This window comes from Macrobrachium nipponense, chromosome 2 (assembly GCF_015104395.2).
Source record: "Macrobrachium nipponense isolate FS-2020 chromosome 2, ASM1510439v2, whole genome shotgun sequence".
Taxonomy (NCBI): Eukaryota; Metazoa; Arthropoda; class Malacostraca; order Decapoda; family Palaemonidae; genus Macrobrachium; species Macrobrachium nipponense.
This window is the reverse complement of record NC_087201.1, coordinates 62120361-62143069: the sequence shown is the minus strand read 5'-3', so window position 1 is coordinate 62143069 and position 22709 is coordinate 62120361. Positions and strand designations below refer to the sequence as shown.

The 22709-nt window shown below is 40.4% G+C and overlaps 1 protein-coding gene across 7 annotated transcripts in view; it reads right to left on the bottom strand.

The window, feature by feature from the left end:
- The window catches only part of LOC135220643 (uncharacterized), an 81257-nt gene that overhangs the window by 3728 nt on the left and 54820 nt on the right, over nucleotides 1–22709 (bottom strand). For 6 of the 7 annotated variants that reach the window (XM_064257969.1, XM_064257972.1, XM_064257971.1 and 3 more), the window contains 3 exons: nucleotides 15787–15941; nucleotides 9772–9858; nucleotides 7456–7560 (listed from right to left, as the gene is read on the bottom strand). In XM_064257969.1, the coding sequence (XP_064114039.1) occupies nucleotides 7456–7560; nucleotides 9772–9858; nucleotides 15787–15941 (347 nt within the window). The remainder of the gene's footprint in view (nucleotides 1–7455; nucleotides 7561–9771; nucleotides 9859–15786; nucleotides 15942–22709) is intronic. The other variant, XM_064257970.1, reaches the window with a different exon arrangement.

The window sequence follows — 22709 nt, the reverse complement described above, 5'->3', positions numbered from 1 at the left end:
AACCATAAAGTATGGGAAGCATTAGTTACTGGAAATGAGTACAAGGGCTTGACACATCAACACAAATTAGCTAAATTCTTTTAAAGATCTAAAACAAATTGTTAAGTAAACTCTCCCAGACAAACTTATTGTAAATTGCACCAAAAATTTTAAGTGAACCGAGTGGACTTTTTCCCCATACATTAAACTTTGGAAAAGTTTTGGAGAGCTCATAAAACAGGTAAAAACTGCCTGGGAAGCACAGAAAGTGACAAAGTTTCAGGATACCAAGTCCAGATATGCTTGCATGATAAAAATGTTATTGTTATAATACAATTAAGTTTGTTCATACTTACCTGGCAGATATATATAATTAGAGTGCCCACCCTCCTCCCCTCAGGAGACAAGGGTCATGAATAAATATGAATAGAAAATGGGAATGGTTCCTGATATCCGCCTCCCAGCGGCGGGAATGGGTACTACCACCTGGCCGCCCCACTACGTGTGCCGCGAGTTTTGAAATTCTGTCGACGTCAGAAATACAGCTATATATATATCTGCCAGGTAAGTATGAACAAACTTAATTGTATTATAACAATAACATTTTGTTCATGAAACTTACCTGTCAGATATATATATAGCTGAATCACACCTTCGGATGGTGGGTAGAGACAGACTAGGATTTTTTAGGAAACTTAAATTAAAATAAAAGATTAACTTATTGGTTCCTTACCTGATAGCAAAGTAGACTATGTGATTACTGTCACCTAAAGCCTACTTATGCTTTATCAGAGTTGCCAGCCAGGTTTGGACCTGTAGTGCTGGTGCCCTCTGGATGCTCTGTCAACGGGGACGTGACCACAATGTGACAAGACCATCTAGCCAAACATATGGCAGTAACACAGCAACCGAACACCACCTGACCAACTAACCAAAAAACCCCTGACATTAACACTAAGGAATGGGAGATTTCCACAGAAGATCTCACCATCAACCAAAAACACAATAAACTAACCTAACTAAGCTAAGGGATAGGGAGAGAGCCACCTTCAGCCCCCAAAACTGTGTCTGCCGAAATGTAAGGCCCCAAAGAACTACAGTTCTCGTAAATCGTTCTCACATCCCGGAGGTAATGTGAGGCGAATACGGAATTGCTCCTCCAGAAGGTGCTATCAAGAATATCTCTGATAGACATATTCCTTTGGAAGGCAAGAGAAGTAGCTACGGCTCTGACCTCGTGAGCTTTCACTTTAAAGAGGCTCATATCAGTCTTCTGGCAAGATGAATGAGCCTCTTTAATGACGTCCCTCAAGAAGAAAGCAACAGCATTCTTCGACAACGGCAAATCTGGTCTCTTCACCGAGCACCAGAGATTACCTGAGGGACCTCTTATCTCTTTAGTCCTATTGACATAGAACTTGAGAGCCCTGACAGGGCACAGGGCTCTCTCTGGTTCTTGACCCACGAGACTCGATATTCCTTTGATTTCAAAGCTCTTTGGCCAAGGATTAGACGGGTTCTCGTTCTTAGCCAAGAAAGAAGGATTCAACGAGCAGACAGCGCTGTCTCCCTTGAAACCCACTAGGCTACTGAACGCTTGGATTTCACTAACTCTCTTCGCCGTCGCCAGAGAAGCTAGGAAAAGCGTTTTTCTCGTTAAGTCCCTTAGAGAAGCTTCATGGAGAGGCTCAAAGGGACTTAGCATCAGATGTTTCAACACCACATCTAGATTCCATGAGGGCGGTCTTGCTTGTGGAATCTTGGTGGTTTCGAACGACCTTAAGAGATCGTGCAGATCCTTATTGTCGGAGAGGTCCATTCCTCTGTGGCGAAAAACGGCAGACAACATACTCCTATAACCCTTGATTGTAGGAACTGCCAATTTCTGCACGTTTCTTAGATAGAGTAAGAAATCTGCTATCTGATTCACAGAGGTCGTGGAAGAGGAAATTCCTTCCTTCTTGCACCATGCCCTGAAGGAAGACCACTTAGACTGGTAGACAGCTCTTGAAGAGGCTCTTCGAGCATTAGCGATTGCTCTCGCACCTGCCTTTGAAAAGCCTCTCGCTCTGGCCAACTTTTCGATAGTCTGAACGCAGTCAGAGCCAGAGCGGAGAGGTTTGGTGAAACCTTTTGAAGTGAGGCTGTCTGAGTAGATCTCTCCTCCAGGGCAACGTTCTTGGGAAGTCCACAAGGAACGTCATGACCTCTGTGAACCACTCTCTTGCTGGCCACATTGGGCAATCAGAGTCAACCTTGTCCCTTCTGAAGCTGCGAACTTCCTCATTACGTCCCCCATGATCTTGAATGGGGGAAAGGCGTAAAGATCCAGGTCTGTCCAGTTCCAGAGCAACGCGTCCACTGCAATTGCCCCTGGGTCCAGAACCGGGGAGCAATACAGAGGAAGCCTCTTCGTCCTTGATGTAGCGAACAGGTCTACTAGAGGACGTCCCCACAATCTCCATAATTGTTGACAGACTTCCTGGTGCAAGGTCCATTCTGTTGGTAGATCTGATTTCGGCGGCTGAGAAGGTCCGCCCTGACATTCTGAACCCCTCCCCCGCCACGAATCTTGTCAGGATCTTGATGCGCCTTGCGTCTGCCCATAGCAGAACTTCCTTCGCCAGGAGAAAAAGGGATCTGGAGCGAGTTCCTCCCTGATTCTTTAGATACGCAAGGGCTGTGGTACTGTCTGAGTTGACTTGAACAACCTTGCTTGACAGTTTTTTCTTCGAAAGAAAACTGCAGCGACAGGAATATCGCTGCCAGTTCCTTTACATTGATGTGCCAGGCTACCTGTTCCCCTCTCCAGGAGCCTGACACTTCCTCCCCCCCTAGTGTTGCTCCCCAACCGGAAATGGAAGCGTCTGAGAACAACACTAGGTCGGGGCTCAGAAGATTTAAGGAGAAGCCCTCTCGTAACTTCTGAGGGTCGAGCCACCATCTTAAGTGGACTTTTACCTTGTTGGAGATCCTTAGGATCGCATTCAGGTCCTCTTTCGACGTCCATTCTTCCGCAAGGAAAAATTGAAGAGGCCTGAGGTGCAGTCTTCCCAGCGAGACAAACTTTTCTAGCGAGGAAATGGTGCCCAGCAGACTCATCCACTCCCTCACCGAACAAGCTTCTCTGTCTAGGAAGGCTGCGACTTCCTCTAACCCCAGTCGCTGACGTTCCTGGGATGGAAACGCCCGAAAAGCCACTGAATCCATCTGAATCCCCAGATACACGATGGACTGTGTCGGGGTCAGATGCGACTTTCGGAGTTGACCAAAAGACCCAGAGACTTTGCTAGGGCTAACGTAAACTGAAGGTCCTTCAGACACTTCTGCCTCGACGACGCTCTGATCAGCCAATCGTCGAGGTAGAGGGATATCCTGATTCCTGACGAATGGAGCCACTTCGCTACATTCCTCATAATCATTGTGAAAACCATCGGGGCCGTGCTGAGACCGAAACAAAGGGCTCTGAATTGCCAAACCCTGTTGTCCAAGACGAATCTCAGGTACTTCCTTGAAAGAGGGTGGACTGGGACGTGGAAGTACGCGTCCTGCAGGTCCAGAGACACCATCCAGTTGCCAGGTCTCAAGGCTCCCAGCACCGACTGAGGCGTCTCCATTTTGAACTTGATCTTTTCTACAAAAAGATTGAGCCTGCTCACATCCAGGACCGGGCGCCAACCTGACGACTGCTTCGGCACTAGGAAAATCCTGTTGTAGAAGCCCGGTGACTCTAGGTCCAAGACTTGTTCCACCGCTCTTTTTTCGACCATCTGGTCTAACAGATCGAAAAGAACACTTTTCTTCTCTCCCTGATAAGATGGCGAGAGGTCTCTGGGAGTTGATGTTAAAGGAGGAGGATGTAAAAAGGGGATCTTGTACCCCCGCTCTACTATCTTGAGGGTCCAAGGATCCGCCCCTCTCTGCCTCCAAGCCTCCGCAAAGAATTCCAGTCTGGCCCCGACTGGCGTCTGAAGGACGAGATCTTCATTTGCTGGTTTTGGGTTTGAATGAAGCTCTTCCTCTCGAAAACCCTCTCCCTCGAGGAGCTGCTCTCGAGGGGGGTGCCCCGCGAAAGGGTTTGACTTTCTTCGGGGGTTTGCTGAATGTCGAAGTGGAAGGAGCTGCTGGACGTCTTGAAGACTGAACCAAGAGGTCCTGGGTCGCCTTTTCTTGCAAACTCTTTGCAAGATCCTTTACCATAGCCTGGGGGAAGAGATGGTCCGAAAGAGGCGCAAAGAGCAATTCCGCTTTCTGAGCGGGAGATACCGACTTAGCGGTAAAATTGCAAAGCAGTGCTCTTTTCTTCAGGAAGGCAGTTCCAAAATGAGAAACTAGCTCCTCCGAACCATCCCTGACGGCCTTGTCCATACATGACAACACGCTGGACAGCTCCCCCAGACTGAGAGAATCAGGACTTCTAGACTGAAGGTCTAAAACTCCCAGACACCAATCTAGGAAATTAAACACATTTAGGGTACGAAGCAGTCCCTTCAAGTGGTGGTCAGTCTCCACCGGAGTCCAGGACACCTTAGCAGACGATAAGAGAGACCTCCTCTGAGCGTCCACTAAACTGGAGAAGTCACCCAGAGCGGACGAAGGAACCTTTACTCCCACATCCTCCTTGGTCTCATACCAAACTCCTCCTTTCCCGGCGAGTCTAGAGGGTGGATGGGCGAAAGTGGTCTTGCCCTGATCCTTCCTTCTGGACATAAAGTCTTGAAGCTTCTTAAACGCCCTCTTGGTCGACAGCGATGTCTTCATCTCGACGAATTCAGGGGTCTTAACGGTCTTGGAAGACGAAAGTTGAGAGGGAGGAGACCTAGGGGCTGCCGGCTGGAACTTCTCCCCGAAGGCTGAACGTAACAGCCTAACAAGAACCTTGTAGTCCGAGACAGCTGAAGCTACCGGCTGTTCTTCTTCGACGGAACTCCCTGGACTACTAAGTTCCCCTTCCTCCCTAAGAGGAACTGGAGAACGCCCATCAGGAGAGGGATTACGTCCAGCAGTCTCAATCCTGAACAATGACTTCCGTTGGTTGGAAGTATCCGCTACAGGTACGGAATCGGCCTTACGTCTATCTTTAGAGGTACGGACATCTTGCGAAAGAGGAGCGTCCTTAGAAGCAACGTGAACTGTCTTAACAGAAACGTCTCTACGAGAGGAAGCGCGAGCTTCCTGACGAGAGGCGCCAAAAGCGTCCTGCTTAGCCAAGCGAGCGTCCTGCTTTGCGTCCTCAAAAGCGTCCTGCTTCGCTCGAAAAGCGTCCTGCTTCAAACGGCGAGCGTCCTGCGGAGCGTCCTCAAAGGCGTCCTGTCGATAACTCAAAGCGTCCTGCTTCGAACGCCGAGCGTCCTGCCGAGCGTCCTCAAAAGTGTCTTGAAGAGAGCGCAAAGCGTCCTGTCTAGAACGCCGAGCGTCCTGCCGAGCGTCCTCAACAGCTACCTGCCGAGAGCGCAAAGCGTCCTGCTTCGAACGCCGAGCGTCCTGGCGAGCGTCCTCTCCTGAGAGAGTGAAAGATCTACTCGGAGAACGAGAACGTTGACGATCTGGAGGAGGAGAGAGAGACGAGCGAGACGAGAGAGAATGAGGCTGCTTCGTCCTCTTGACGGGCAGCCGAACGTCCTTCCTACGCTTAGGCTCGACTGCTGCTGGGCGAGTCCTTTGAGCCATCAGCGACGTAAGCTGGTCCTGAAGGGACACTAGGATATCCTTCGTAGGTGACGAAGGAGCAAAAGAAGGGGCAGGACTGAGCCTGCGAGAAGGCGAGGGGCGAGGGGACGCCTCCTTCCTTCTAGCAGGTACAGCTATCTGCCTCTCAGGTGAACACGCCTGTGCGTGGAAACTAACGTCCTCGTCGGTAGAAAGCCTTCCTCTCTTCTGCGGAGGAAAGGCGTCATAAGCGTCCTCTGACGAAAGAGGAGACATAGGACGTGAAGCGTCCTCAAAGCGAAAGGTCCTTTTCAACGGACGCGAGTCTCTCCGAGCGCTCCACCCCTTGCGCGGGGAGGACGCTTCGGAGGACGAAAAGCAATCTTTCAGGACACGCGCTCGTGCGCGCTCCTTGGCAGCCTGGGATTTAGCAACAAGGCCTGCCGAAGGGACGCCAGATCGGTGGGGAGCCCCCGTAACCCTCTTGCGGCTTTCGACATACCCACTCCCTGAGTCCTGGGAGTCCGATAGAGGTCTAGGCCTAGAGGCATTATGGGGCCGATCTGACGCCCCCTCCACAACACTAGGGGCACTAACACAAACTTTCACAGGGCCGGTTTCTAGGGCCAATACTTTAGATTCGAGAGCACGGATAGACTCCAGAATCAGAGAAAGGGTGTTACCTTCTCCAGACACAGCACTGGGGCCCGAAGGCAACAAAACAGGATTAGGTTGAGCAAAATCTACTGGTGTTAGAGGAGGAGAAATGTTACTATCCTTACCTTTAGTAGAACTGCCCTTGGAGGAAGACCTCCTGACTCTATCGCGCTCCAATTTACGTCGATAGGTCTCATACATCTTCCATTTATCATCATCCAAAATCCTTACATTCATTGCACCGATCATCAACCACGCAAACATGCCCCCTGCAATCCATACAAACTGTGTGAGGATCAACTGAAGGTTTAAGAAGCCTCACCTTACATTCACTCCTCACACACACTCTGAAACTTCCAGTACTTGATCCCGACATCATGTACCCAGAAAAGCCAATCCAAAATCAAAAACCAATCCACTATTACGCGTGCCAATCCAACAATCCAGAAGTCGATACCAAAAGTCAATCCAGATAATATTAAGCGAGATAATAAAAAAATCCTAGACGGAGGTACTGTAAACAGTTGTTTGCAGCACCGGCGACAGAAAAAATATGAATAGAAAATGGGAATGGTTCCTGATATCCGCCTCCCAGCGGCGGGAATGGGTACTACCACCTGGCCGCCCCACTACGTGTGCCGCGAGTTTTGAAATTCTGTCGACGTCAGAAATACAGCTATATATATATCTGACAGGTAAGTTTCATGAACAAAAATCAGAGTTAATGTTTGAAAAAGTGCCATTATGACACTGGAGCAAACAGCGTACAATAATGAAATGAAAAATGGAAGAGCTATGGACGGCACCCTCAACAAAAATACGGGGAAAAGGCAGATTGTAGGTAATTAATATACACGAAAAGAATAATTGACCCAAGATCAAAACTCGGAAATATTATAACAAATAATGAAAGCAGCAAATATTGACCTATCAACAATAACTTGAGTAAAGAGGTAACCAAAAAGAAGATAGAAAGAGGGCTACTAAAGTAAACTTTCTCAAAAAATTAGATACTTCCTCCGAGACATCTTTATTAGCCTCAGATTCGGCCTGATTCATTCAGACCTCAAAGCAAAATAAAGGAATCTACAAATTTTGAGATACAAAGAGAACAGAAATGTGCCTCTCTCTCTCTCTCTCTCTCTCTCTCTCTCTCTCTCTCTCTCTCACCCTTCTATATTTGATGGAGTTGTGACAACAAGGTGTGGTGAGGACTCTCCTCTGCTTGGTGAACCAGCATCATGGATTGTATCATACTCCCTACGTTCCCCGATGCTGAAACAAAGAGCAACATTGAGCAAACAAGGAAGTACCTATATAAAGGAAGGTTGGTGCCATAAATTCACCCTCACGTGGTGCACTGTGAGCACTTTGAACGGGTGTTTGCAGCATCCCTTCGGCCCCTAGACCCTTTGACTTGACGTCCCTTCCCACTTCCTCTCTCCAAACTTTCTTTCTAACTTCCCCATTACTTCTTAGTGTAACTGTGAGGTTTATCTCAGTTCCACCTTTCGATTCTTGTACGTAAATTATTCTTCTCATTTATATTCTTGATCAGTCCAACCACTCCAACTCCCTCTTTTCACTGCCCTGAGAGCTGCATTGCCGAAAGTGCTCTAGTGCTTCGCTTGATAGCCTATATTTCATAAATCAAATCATATCAAATTAACTCCAACCTGCTTTCCTTCACATTGAAAAAAAAAAATGAATGAATAGCCCGAACCACAAAGCTGAAGTTTGGCGTTGTATATAGTCAATAAGCTACGAGATTTCTATGAAAAATTATTGCATAAAATCAAGCAAAAAAAATAAAAAAAAATCACGATAATTTAAGCTTTAAGAAAAAGACCGATTGCTTTCAATTAAACTATCTGGATTAATTTAAGAGATTAATGACTAAGAAATGTTTTTAAAAAATCTCGTAACAGAGAAGGTTTAGTTTTCCTTGCAATAGAAATATCAGCAAACTTCTACTATAGATTCCTCCTATGCCTTGTACATGGTACATCTTATATGCACACAGCGCATAATATGAATGCATATGATATTTTTTTTAGAGCAGTGAAATGGAACGTCACATGGATTATTCCACAGATTACAGCCTTATTTCTGTATGGTTATGTTCTAATCTATATACCTCCGTGATATCAAAGGAAACGTCAACAAATATAGATAAAAAGTACCTTCATGGAAATCAACAATAACTGTTATAACGACGGTTAAAATTATCTAACATTGAAAACATCTATCGATTATCTGCGTAACCTCACATATTCTTTACTTTTCATATAATTAAATTACTACGATATGTACTTAAAGTATACATCTAATTGTATTTTATAAAACCTAGCTACAAATTGGTTTGAAATTTATTTTGAACTGATATCTAACGTCTACAACTCTTTTCCATACTTCAATCAAACTTCACTGAACTGTATCCACGCACGTAATAGTTCTCTAAATACTTAATTAAAAAGAGCACAGGTGTGCAGGTGCTGAGAACCATTAAATTAAGCCGTCATAAGGTAATTAGGTACATCGAAATTTACTCAGCTCGAAATCGTTTATTTTACTGCACCTGTGTTAATGCCACAAGTCTGGCATTTACAAGTGTGTTTTAATATCAGTCTGATACCAGGTAACCAACACACATCCTTTCAGTAGGTTTATATCAGAGTAAAAAATAATTCAGTACTGAAACTAAGTAAAAAGACAAAAGTATGGTGCAGCCTACACTGATGATTTGCCTACAGTACTAAGTAATCCAGAAGCACGTTAAAACTTTTGTAAAGTTATGCGAGCACAAGTGAAAATCCGTTTCACAGAGTACATCTTTAGAATTTCAGTAAGCACCAGCAAGACTACAAAAAGAAAACTAATAATAACTGCAGAAAACTATATCCTGACGTAGGAACAGCTATAGATAGGAACACAAATATTGCAAGAGTTATCACTAAAATCGATGATTTGCTAAAAGGAAACCTCTGAAAATAAATACAGTGGCAGACTGACTTGGAATTGCAAATGCCACAATGAAAATTGAATAAAAAGTAAGAATATCAACAATAAATTCTTTCTATAATTGCACTTAAGAGAAACAGGAAAAATATGCATGAACGCCAAAATTTGAATGTGTGTGTGTGGTCTCCTTAACAAATATATTTTATTTAAAACTAATTTCAGGGGTCATATCTGCACCGACATACCTAACTACTGTTACATTCTGTGAGAAGTCAACACAAATGGTGAACTGAACTTTAGTGGAAAAAAAAGCGAATGGAACAATAGGGTACGAATGCTTTGTCGAATACAAACCAAAGCCATCATACTAGATGATGCCATTTAATGATATCAGTTTTACTTTAAACTAATAAGTTTTCTTTTACATCAAAGACTAATAGGACAGGTAACGATGCATTTGTTTAACCAGTAATGAAAATAAAAAAGCAAGACGAAAAGACTGTTGCCTTTCGGCCCCATACCTACCATGCAGTCAAGCTATTACACTGTTTACACCCACAGGAGGACCCCATCCCGGAACTCCCGCCAGAGTATTTGTTCTCCACCCACCACCTGCCGGAAGTCAGACAAGTTTAGTGAAATGAAAGATTTTAGCTGCTAAGAAAAGACTTTTGTGGTTGTTCAGGTCGAACAGATCATGTTTGTACCATTGAGAATATATAGATTTTCTTCTGCAGTTACATATTAAAACAGTAATATCATCTCAACTGAATGTCCCATGAACAAGAAGACATCAACACTATCAGTTCCTGCAACGTTTAATTAACCACATGTCCACATTCACAATGAATTTATCAACTGAAAACAACACTTAAATAAAAGCTCAATATTTTATATTTAATAACCCAAAGATTTGATTAACTGAAGGCCCAGAAAATAATTCTAGAAATTATCAAAAATAGTAGGAATACCTTATTCTACAGTCATACACACGTACACAAAATAATGATACCCCAAAACATAATCCATCTTAGATATCAAACGGGCCGTTTTTGCAACCGATATATCGTTGGGGCTGTCTGGGAGAAGCAATTCTATGTATGTAACCAAACACGTAAAATTACCCCAATGGGTTACGTCATCTTCCCTTTAATATTTCCCAAATTCCTGTTTTGGAAATATGCTCACATAAAAATATGGAAGCATCCTTAAGAGTCCTTTTCTGGTATATAGGTTACTCATATCAAAATCATGAAAAAAATTATTTTTATTTTAACTTTTACCTTTAGGAAATAAAAAAAAAAAAAATTTCAAACCTCTACAGGATATAGTACATAGAAATTGGGCCGTACGAACCCCATGTTTTAACTATTCACGACATGAAAAGAAAATACAGTTACTGATTTACGTAAAATCCTAACTGACCATCAGTGCCAATAAGTCCGTTAACTTGTCCCATATCATACCCGAAGGAGATAACCACAGTAAGATTAAATGAGCACAAAAGGCGAATCAAACCGAGGACGAGATAGTAAGTAATCCTACTTGATCACCTTGTGACATGAGGTACTAGTTGGGTCAAAGGTCGACTGCTGACACTCGCCATATTGTTACCTCCCAGGTAGAAATGCTCCCTTTTTTGGACTCTAATTGGTTTGCTTGTCTTACTGTTATATTAATCTTAGCTCATCCTAATTTCTTCAAGTTTAAAATGTTATGCTTATTTTTCTGAGCATACATAAATTATCTTGCTGGTCCACATGAACTAAAGTCTAGAAAACCAAAACTCGAAATTAACATTTTTAGAAAGATGACAGCCAAATAACAGTCAATCAGCAAAACAGGGTGAAATTTAAATGTAAGGATGAAAGAACGGGATCGAGACCTTGTCCAAAACATTATGCTGAAAAAAATTAAACTCCTGAAAACTTTCATCGACAATTATTGATTGTTCAAATTCACTCTCTACAGCCATGGACACGGATTCACTTATTCAGTCATTACGTATAATAATGACCTCACTCGCTGCCCACATATAATAAAAGGTGAGAAACTTGTAATATCGTTGATACTCATAGGTTTCAATTGCCTCAGTAACTTAGGTCTTCTATAATAAATGATTTGCAACGTAAAAAGGGAAAAATACTAATGATTTGATGACAATGAAGAGTATTATTAGTATATTATCATTACCTTACCTTGATAGGAGAACTCAAGAAATCGAACGGCAAACTCTCCAGAAATCTAGAGGGAAACATTTATATTTAAGTGTCAGAAAAATCCGTAATATTTACATTTGTGAAGGCTGTAAGGTATTCAGTACTGTATTACGTTAATTCTCCAAGATAAGAACGACAGAATAGTGAAATCTAACTGAACTTAATCACGTACTGGAAAACGCAAATAATGAATTTATTCACGATGTAGCTGGCGCCAGTTTTTAACAGACATAATTACGTAATCATTTTTGCTGGCAGTCAAGGCAAATTGTTTTGGCCTCGTATGAAAATGTACGAAACGCAAAAGGTTTGTCAATTTATGTAATCTTCAACCGAGAAAACCGCAAAAGAAGACGTTTGTACGGACAACAGTTTCCTTTATCCATTCTCTCTCTCTCTCTCTCTCTCTCTCTCTCTCTCTCTCTCTCTCTCTCTCTCTCTCTCTCTCTCTCTCTCTATGTATAGGTTTCCCATTACTGTACAGTTAACCAGGTACGATTAATTTGGTATATTTTTTCGAAATATTATCAATAACCTCAGGCATGTAAGCATGAATTCTTCTTAAGGGAGCTACTTTCACATTACTTCCGTACATTTATTGTTGGATATGCTGGGTGTACTTCAACAATATATACTGTTGCAGATCAGCCCAGTTAATACCTATTGGAGATAATTATGAAAATTATTCTCATCCATACTTGATACGCCAGAATTCAAATAAAAAACAGAAAAAGGGATAAATGGTTTACGTTTATCTTTATATGCAGAGTAGGATGCATTCATAAAATGGTAGTGGATCATTTTATATTTAAATTATCAAACTTTATCCTACTGACTCAGTTACTTACATATTTTTTTTTATTTTATTTTATAGTTAATAAAGAAAGGTTTAATCATGAATGATCAACAATACCTGAAAAATAATTATCAATATCCATCAATAACAAGATTCGGAGCTTTCCTCCTCATGAGCTTACTTTCTGCTAACGATACGATTAGTTCATAACTATCCCGTTAATTATAAATAACCTCATTCCGTGTAACGGCACTCCAACGCGCAAACTATCCATCTATCGTCCTTCAATGTGTCATTCTTCCAAACGGTTGTTATTGCGATCTGCTTTTACCGGATTAACGCGTTTCCTGCTTTTACTGTTGCGTCCCAGTCATTTTCCCTCTTTCATTCCTTATTCCATTCAGTTGATGTGTTGCAATGATTTAAGAGTTAGAACTCCTGCCTTCAAGCGGTAGTGTAACTTTCCCGCCGCTCTTTTGTACCTAAACCTTGGTTACTATTACTTGTTCAGTATATATAATTTCCTACGTAACTTGCTACTGTGGACTGCTTCCTTTTCGTGATTAATAGCCGTTAACATAACATGGGACTCCTTCAGGAATGCCTCTCCATCGAAATTTCACTAATATTTTGTTTTTTATACTTCGGTTTCAAGAAACAGGTTGCCTTCAGTTTCCCCTTTTCCGTTCTCGCGCTTTCTAACTTCTGTCAAGTTTTTATCCCTGTATTGTCACATTAATCTAACCTCTTTGTGCTGTGAATGTTAATAATTTTTCCCGATTTTCTATTATGATCATTCCTCATTTTTTGCATTTGCTTATGAGAAACCTTATTGTGAATTCCTTATGCATCAGCATACTAGCTGTAATGGTATAGAGAGATGTGCTTGCAGCTTCAATATGTCATCAATTTAAAAACACTGTGTGGCGCGTAACATTGTTCTCAGTAGAATGCGTGCATGGTGTATATTAATGATCTATTGATTAGTGGTTTCTCTGTCCCTAAGAAAGTTTACGCTTACAAGTCGTACGCCTACACACAAGATTCTCTGTAGATTTAACCTTAAGACTTTCTTTATAGAATAATGCTGCACTCCCGTAGTCAACACGTGAGTCTTCAGATGATACATTTGTGTCCGTGATGCAGTCTTGTCTCTTTAGGGGCCATAAATGGTAGCAAGCAAAGATCTTTACCTGATTTTTTTACTTCTATCTTTCCACCTGTTGAGGAATCACCTCCTTCGAACTTTGCTTCCCCGTGCACTGCCCTGCCACTCAAGGGAGGTATTTCCTAGTTTCATCATTCCCTTCTATTATACCACCTGCTGATCTCCCAGCTTTGCCTATGCGAGTGTCTTCTACCGTAGAACCTATAACCTCGTTGAAGTTCTTAAGAACTAATGATGCATTTTGTTGATTGTCTGAAAATGAGAATCCTCATCTGTAGTTAAGCTGATTATGGGGCCATCAAATTGGGCACCATCTCCAGTCATGCATCCTACACCTCTTCTCATGGCACTGGTCTCCATGTTAACTGCTTCAATTTGTACATCTTCAACAGTGACCACTGTGGCTGCAGTAGCATTGCCTGAAGCCCCATTAATTCTACAAACTATGGACTTGACTACCCCCATATCTATTTCTGAAACTATGAATTCAGTTGCATCAGTTTCATTAGTCTCTTATTTTCTAATGTTTTTATCTTTTATTACTGCTCCCAGGCCTCATTTGGAATACATTAACTTTCCTATTTACTTGTCTCCTAAGACACACCATTATAAGAGTTTTTGCTTGAGGTCCATCCACCTTCTAGGAGTATTCTGAAGCACCGTCATGAACTTTGTTAGTAGAGAAACTAGTAGTGTGACTTCTCACTGTCACCACCAAGCCTTCTATTGACTAGAACCTTTAGCAGCCATGCGCATACATAACTGTTCTCGCTCCCAATATGCTCCAAAGATACAGTCACAAGACATGTTGTTCCCTAGGACACTGCAGTGGACGAAGCTCTTCAAAGTACCCTCTGAACTCCAGGCAAGACTTCTCCCTCATTCAATAATCTTCTGGTTCTTCCTCACCTGTACCAGTTCTCCTCTGGCTACTTGTGATGAAAAGTTGGGCCACTAACCTAACTAACATTTCTTCTTTAGTAGCTTCCACCAGTGATATCTCCCTTCCTTATGAATTATGTTCTTCACCTTAAACACGTCCTTAAAAGTACACACTGACTGTTGATGAGGGCGACTTCTTTCCTGACTCCTCCACCTGGACATTCTGGAGTTAGGAAAATTCCTTGTATGCCAGCACTTCTTTGACCTACTCAAGGACTAGATATGACCCAACCAGATAGTGTTGCTGCTTTGAGGGTCTATGATTAGGAGTCTGTATCAAGGAAATTCAAATTCCCCTTGGCCAATTCCCTGGTAGCCACATGATAAGCTTTAAAGCTCTGTCTGAAGGTTCTAGTTCAAGCAGAGGCTACAGTCATCCTATGGTGCTCCTAATCACCTGCTTTGCTGGCCGAGTGCCTTTAAAAATGGTACTAGATCCAGATCTATGCCTGTTAGACTCGGTTGCATTCACTTACCAAGGAAGCAATTCCCATGGTAATCACCCACTCCTTTACTCCTATTGGACTTCAGTAGGACAGAGTCTAGCCCTTCTTAATTGACAAAATGGGTCCTAGGTGGTACACTGACGAATTTTCTGATGGATACACTTTCATTCTTCACATTCAACACTTCTATTACCAGCTGGCAAATGCTCTAATGACTGTTTCAAGAAAACCCTCCGGGGAGAGAGAAAGACTGCTACTCTTAGGTTAGCAGAGAAGAATGGCGGCTTGTGAGACACGATGTCTTACATGCGCATAGGGGTCTTTGTCTCCCAAGATATATAAATTAAGCGCAACTAGATCTCCATTGCACAGATTAAGGCTGTTTATGATTAACGGGTTTGTGCGGAAAACGAGTTGTATTATAAAAACTTTGTATTTTCACTGAAATGCCCAGTAATATGACCACCTGTTACAAGGGATATTTCAGAATTAAAAGTTTTTCTTGCTATTTTCTACCAGAGTATTCAACCAATATGAACATATCTCCTGGGGACGCCTCAATTTTTTAACATTTTTAGCACGAAAATATTCACCGACTATTTTCAGTAATGAAAAACTATTTTACTTGCAAAGCCAAGTAATTTAATGTTTAGTTCATTCAAATTCAAATGAAATACTTTCATTCATGCAAGACAATTTTACATTAAAATAAAGTACCTACACTTTGGAGTGTAAAATCCTGCTAAAAACCTTTCAGTCAGATATATCAATGAGATCAGATGCGTTAAGAAAAAAAAAGTAATAATGTTTAAAATAGAATTCCGACGTATTTTCCCATGCTTGTTTACCTCATGTTGAGTCATTAATACCCTTATTATATTCTTACAAGCCTGTAAATGTAAAGATATAAAATAACCTGAAAAGGCAACAACAACAAAAATTATGATAAACACGAAATTATAAACTTACGAAAGAAGTCTAAAGAGCTCCAGCAAGGTAGCACATACAACAAGAATAATGCAGGCTAAGGTGAATGTTAATCCAGAATCCGTGGACAAACTGGATAACAACAGCACCTCCCTCACCCCTCCATGTAAGATGGGAACGTGCAACATTCCAAGCAACTGTGGAAAAAAAAAGTATTTTTTTAAATAAAAATTCCTAATAAAAGCTTCTAAGCTGGTCAGTCCAGTTTGGGTGTAGTTAATGTCATTTCATCTCTGTTACTGTCCCTATCTCTAGGGACAGTAATAATTTGCTCCCAACCAGAACCTCGGATCTACAAAATATATCAGCATGGATAGCAAAACAATTACATGTATATGAAAACTATATGGTTGAGTATTGGTAATAACGTAGGGAAAGGCAATTAGCGAAAGAAAAAATGGCAACGGAAACTAGGACCAAAATTGTAACTATCATAAACACATTTGAATCTTCCACTGTTAGGTAGTTTATTCACTTAGTACTTTCTTTGGTCACGAAGCATTCAACTAAAAAAAACGAATCCTACCAAATAAGGAATCCTCGCCACCCAAGGACTCGTGCAGATATCCTTAATTTTAGATGAGGTGCTTATAGTATACGGATGAAGAGCGATACCTCATTTGGCGAAGTCTGATACGCTTTTCATCCTAATGTAATTTTGACAAAAAAATTTAAAGGAAAACCCAAACTTGATGAAAGACTGAGCTATGACTGGGAAATTTTAAAATAACGTGATCATGTATTGATACTAATTCTTTCTTTATATACTGATTATTGAAGAATCAAATGGCACTTTCCATAGTGAAAGCTTACTCTCTAACTTCGTGAAGGCACAGCTCAAACTTCAAACCTCTTCTAAATCCTTATCCTACTGTCTCGATATCAAGGTCACAGAAGCAGCCTTGAACTGATTCCAAACCCCATCTTCTGACTTACTCCTTCCAGTCCTAAAATAATCAACCAAGTGAGTAATGAAGATCACAGGAAATGTCTCTCTCAAACTAATGGGAAGATACAAGAAATTTCCATTATATAGGCCATGGAAGGAGGACTACTTTTTTAGCAACTAAAAATATTCCACTATGCTTCCCACACACTCAACAAGAATGGCTCGGCCCAGTATACGGTTACAAGATTGGAGTAGTAAGATGGTTTTAGGAATGGCTGAAGTAGTTCATTTAGTACTACTAGATGCTCTGCCTTGCCTGATGAGTGATTTATGAAAAATCCTTGAAACAAAACTGATAAGGGGAAAATCTTTCCCGAGACCTCTGGTCAAGGTTCGATTCATGCAAATTTAAAGAAATCCAGACTTTCTCCACCAGAAAAGACAATACTAAGCAAGAAAAGCTATTCGAAATCTCTTATCCATCAAGAACTGTATGTGAATGTTGCCAATCCTCAAGAAAGAAATGCAAACCTTCTCATTCCAAAGATAATATCCAGTTTTCAAGAAACAGTTTGATCCTGATTGTTACTTGGAAACTTTTACCTTATACATAGGCATTACTGCATATGCTTCCAAATAAAAATTAGAGCTCGACACCAGTGCTCATGATGTTGATCCCTGTTCAGAAAAGCCTGAATTAAATTTAGACTTCAGCCTTAATGAAAAAAATTTCATTCGTCACCAACAATGAAACAACCAACTACACATCTTCCATACATGGTGGGTTTTTAAAACTCACTATATTTTATGTACGATATGTTGATGACTTTTATTGTTGTTAACAATGAAAATTAGTTATTAAGGTTGAACACTAAATTTGAAGTGTTTCAAAATTTAATTTTGAACGGACGAAAAATAACTTCGGTGTATGAACAGTCAATTAATCTTGGACTGGTAAATTCAAAGGTGTTTGCCTCCAAAAATACAAAATATGAGTAATTAAGGCATTATTACATAGAGGGTATAGGGTTTGTAGTGACAGGGCTTTCTTCCACAATGAAATTACCAGAATAAAACAAATGTTAACAAATAATAACTTTTCTACGGAAGTAATGGATGAAACTGTAAAAGAGATTTTTGAATAAAGTTATCGTGAATGAGTCTTTACCAATTGGTGAAGAAAAACATCAACTTAACTTCTTTTTTCAAAAACAAATAACATGTTGCTACAAATAAAAATAAAAAAACTGCTGAAAAAGATCGCTCCCAATCAGGCAAAACCGGTTAATGAAAGTGATGATGCCTTTCTCATGACTTACTGTAAAAAGAAATTTAAAAAGCTTTCCATTCACAATAGACCAGCTTTAGGGAGAGTTCCCGACAGTCATCACGTGGTATATCAGTATTCCCGCAGCCGGGTAGGATGTAATTCCGCCACATATGTAATAAATGGTGAAGAATCAGAATGGTCAGATAGCCAAATTTGCAGATGACACCAAACTAGGTGTAAATGCAGCAGACACAGATACAGTGGAAAGCTTAGGAAATGACGTAAGGAAAATAGGAGTGTGGTAAAAAATATATGGCAAATGCCTTTTAACCTGGATAAATATAAAGTGTTACAAATAGGAACAAACAACCCTTATACCAACTACACGCTGCTTGGGAATGACATAAATAGTGTATAATAAGAAGAGGACCTTGGAGTTATTAAGACCAAAGACTTAAAATGCACATGAAAGATTTCTAGATCCGCCATTGGTTGGATCTGACACTTACACTATCCAAAAGAGATTTAGCATGCACACACAGACAATATCAATAAAAAATTACCTTGAGAACGCGTTAAAATTCTATCCTATGTAGTAATAATTGTGTGGGGTTCTTGACTTTTAAGCACGGACTTTTTTTTCTTTCTTTTTAGCGAAGTGATGAACATAATCTAGTTTTATATCTATTTATAAAAGTACACACACGCACGCACACACACACACTCACACACACACACATAGATCTATATATATATATATATATATATATATGTATATATATATATATATACATATATATAGATCTATGTGTGTGTGCGTGTGCGCGCGCGTGTGTGTGTGTGTGCGCGCGCGCGTGTGTGTGTGCGTTTATTTTTTTTATTTGTTAAACACGAAATACTTTGTAAAAGTGTTCCGTTGTTTTAACCATTAACAGTTAGCAATTTTTCGGCTTTCGTAATCTGCTTCGTGTATTTTATCAATATTCCTCTAGCAAGGGCCTGGCGCTCATGAAAATACCTTTTGTTCGGTTAAGTAATCTAACTCAGCATCATTGGTTCTTATTGTAATATTTTACTACCGCTACATTACATTATCTTCGTTACATCTATTATATATATTATCTCTTACCACTGAACTGGCTCTTGTCAACGACTGCTCTATGATATCCTATTTTTACACCGCAGCATTTGCCATGAAAAACTGCTATCTTAAGGATGTGAAATATATGTAACAGTTATCCCAAACAAATTAAAGGTTGTATATGAAATACATCACGTAGGAATCAGGATAACAACAAGAACCTACAGGACGGCCCTTAATGCTACTCTAACCCAGTCATTCAATCATAATTTTGTCTTTGCACTTTCCCCTTCTGTACAGTCCCTTTAACCAAGGTTCTGTCGCACCTTTGTGATTAGCCCTTTCATGACCATTCTTCTAACAGGGAGCTGGTCATACCTCTAGTTTTCTTTTGTTTACCACTCATGAATGAAAATGGATTATGAATAAAGGTGACCGATTCCTAAAATAGAGGGAAATCCTAAAGTACAGCAACCAGTCAAGTCTCGTATGATGTGCTGCAAAATTATTATTAATACATTTTTATAATTAACCTTGATGCAATTAATATAAATTGCGGTGAACTTTTTTCCGCAACCTTTAGTGTTATCAGGAGGTGATAAACTTATACGTCAAGCAGACAAACGAATAGGTAGGAAACAGCAATTCGCTGCCAAACAGGAAAATTACATGAACGCGCATTATTTTTAGCACTTTGTAACAACGTGAAGCATAAGTCAAAAGTGAGGGGCAATTACTTACGTGTATTTTTTTTTTTTTTCTTGAAGGCAAAAGTTGTTGAAAACACAGAAGGCTGGAACATGCATCCCAACAGCCCCTTCCCTAAAGGCGAATTTGGGAAAGCAGTTGCTTAACAAAGGCCTTTGTCAGAGCGCTCAAGAGAAAATTGCATGGTCATGCTGGCGACGCTGGTTCAACAACTCAAGGACGCAGTTACTTTTCGTAACGACAGGAACTTCTGGTTAAACTTTAGTTCTTTCGCTGCATTACTTGGACATTAATTTACTATAATTTATTGGGCATCTAAAACGCTCGTTCATTAAGACGAGTTCCTAACCTTTTGAATGTTTTCGATCTCATCGATAACGACTGTACATTCACCTGATTATATTATTCTTTATGTAATAATTCACATTATGGGTGCTTCGACGACCCTTCTCCTTCACTTGCACATACTTCTCCCGGAAGAGCGATTCAAAGCTGTTCAGAATACGAGTATATCGGGATGTAAACATCTACGGATATTATTAATCAAAAATAATGAAATACAAGAACGACTGACTGTCTGTGAAGTATATTAAAGGGGCTTATTAATTTATTCTGCATTGCATGTATGAAACGGTGAACTTTATAAGGAATACGAATACTACATTATTTTACTTAACGTTTAAATGTACACAAACAGATAAGCTCTTTTTAAATACTGATACTGAGTGACTGTTTATATTGAAATAATAAATACATCACATGGGGCTATTCGCTGCGAATTAGAAGTATAATGTAATGCTCATTAAGGAAAGGCCACACTATTAAAAATATTTCCTTAGAGTATCGTCTTCAGTTCACGTATGTACACCCAGTTACGGAAGCGGTGTCGCCCCGCCAGGCCTGGCTCGGAGATCATGCCCTTCTTGCCCTGAAAGTGGCCCACGTTCTAACAACCAGTATATAGTTAGAGTGGTTCAAATGGGAGGAGAAGGGAAATTACAGTAATCACGCAAAAAAATGCAATAATGAATGGAATGTATATGGACAGAGAGAGAGAGAGAGAGAGAGAGAGAGAGAGAGCCGGTAACAAAAGAAATGCATACAGTGTATATTCCTGTTAAGTTACTAATCTGAAGGATATATTTGAGACATTTTGCTTTAAGAAACATGTTATCGTAAATTTTTTTGGAAAATAACCATTATGAAATCTTATCACATCGTACTGTTTTAAATCATTATCATATTATATAAATAAAAATGCCTTAAATATTGTTGGAACTTACTATTCATATTAATATTATTCAGATGAAAATATCCTTTTTCATTATCCTGTAAGCAGCTGTATTTTCTCTCTCAATCTCTCTCGCTCTCTCTCTCTCATTCTGTCCTCCGTTTTATATCGCCTGGATCGACTATTTAAATAATGGTAGATGTTTGATATGTTATTTGGATGTGGCAAAGGATCACAGAACCGTAAATGGCTACTCTACCAACTTGTGCTAGGCTGTATCTATTTTTGCCCTAGATTGCCTGGACTATAATTACCTGTATAACCAATAATATACGAATCTATTAACAAAAATGTTACACACCAGGGTTTGTAGCCGTGGGTTTTAAGTCATCAAAGCATCAATTTTCAAGGGTATTATTTTATTAGTTAATCTATGCTAAGAACACATTACTGGATATGCTAATCTAGTACTACAGGATTTGTATTTATGGAATAACTTGGTTGAGTTACCAGTATCTGGGTCTGATGGGCCACTTGGCTCCGCCCCTCGCAACCATCTAGGCTAATTATGGAAAGTATTTTAATTTGCTATATTTCTTATATTATAGTATATTTATTATAGTTTCCGAAACCCATCGTGAAAATAAATTATGTGAAATGAAATGCAGTGAAATATGTGCATCGTTGCAATAATATAATGATGGTGGGTTATAAATTATGTAGGAGTTGCAAAATGTACAATATTAACATATTTAGTCTCAAATTATTTGGGGACAGTCTTTAGACCTGGGTAGATCGGTCACGTCTCAGCTAACCATTCCCCCCCCCCCCCCCCCACCCCCCCCCCCACCCCCCCCCCCAGCCCTCCGGCTCACGTTTGCTCACTCGCTCTGCGTTTATTCGTGGCTTCAGCGGCTAATGTCTGTCCAACACACCTTGTAGGTGTTCCCCCTCCAAGAAACCCACCACTTTTGATATCTCCTGTTCATTAGTCTTTTACATAGCCATGTTTTTATTTTTTGTAATGAAAAATTGTAAACATTTGGAAAATATAATGGTATATGAAATACTGTCATCTGAGTATTATTTTAACTCTCAAAAAACATCCATCAGAACAATCTCATAATAACTGTAAGACATTGAAATCCCGAATATGAGGTGGTGTGGGGATAGAAGGATATTTATAACAAGGTGGGGGTTGAAGGTGATGGGGACAGGTGATATTGGGTGGCTTTAATTTAAGTCTTGACGGGTTCGCTACCAACATTTGCAAGGCAAGGTAATGATAGTAATACCTTTACTGATAGCAGTTAATATCAATGATTCTAAGTCGCCATCACGAGTGGCACATAGCATTATAGGGTTACTGATGTCATCTTTGTATATCTATTTAATGTCTGTAACTATCGTTTACGTTGTGAATCCTGGTTTTCCCACGAGGTAACGTGCCGTACACAGCCATGGACGATCTGTATAACGCCAGTGGTCTTGACAATCGTGTTTGCAGTCTTTGTGGAGGTTTATGTGCTAATTACGATTATCTACACTTAGGTAAGTGTTTGTTGAGGTCATTGTGCTTATCTATACGTTTGGAATAACTGTTCTAACAATGTTGTGCTCTATAATCTATGTATTATATTCTTATCTATGGCAAAGATTGTAAGGATGGCGGCGGCAAACTAAGGCAACTCTGTTGAGCATGTACCTCAAAGACTGCAAACACGAC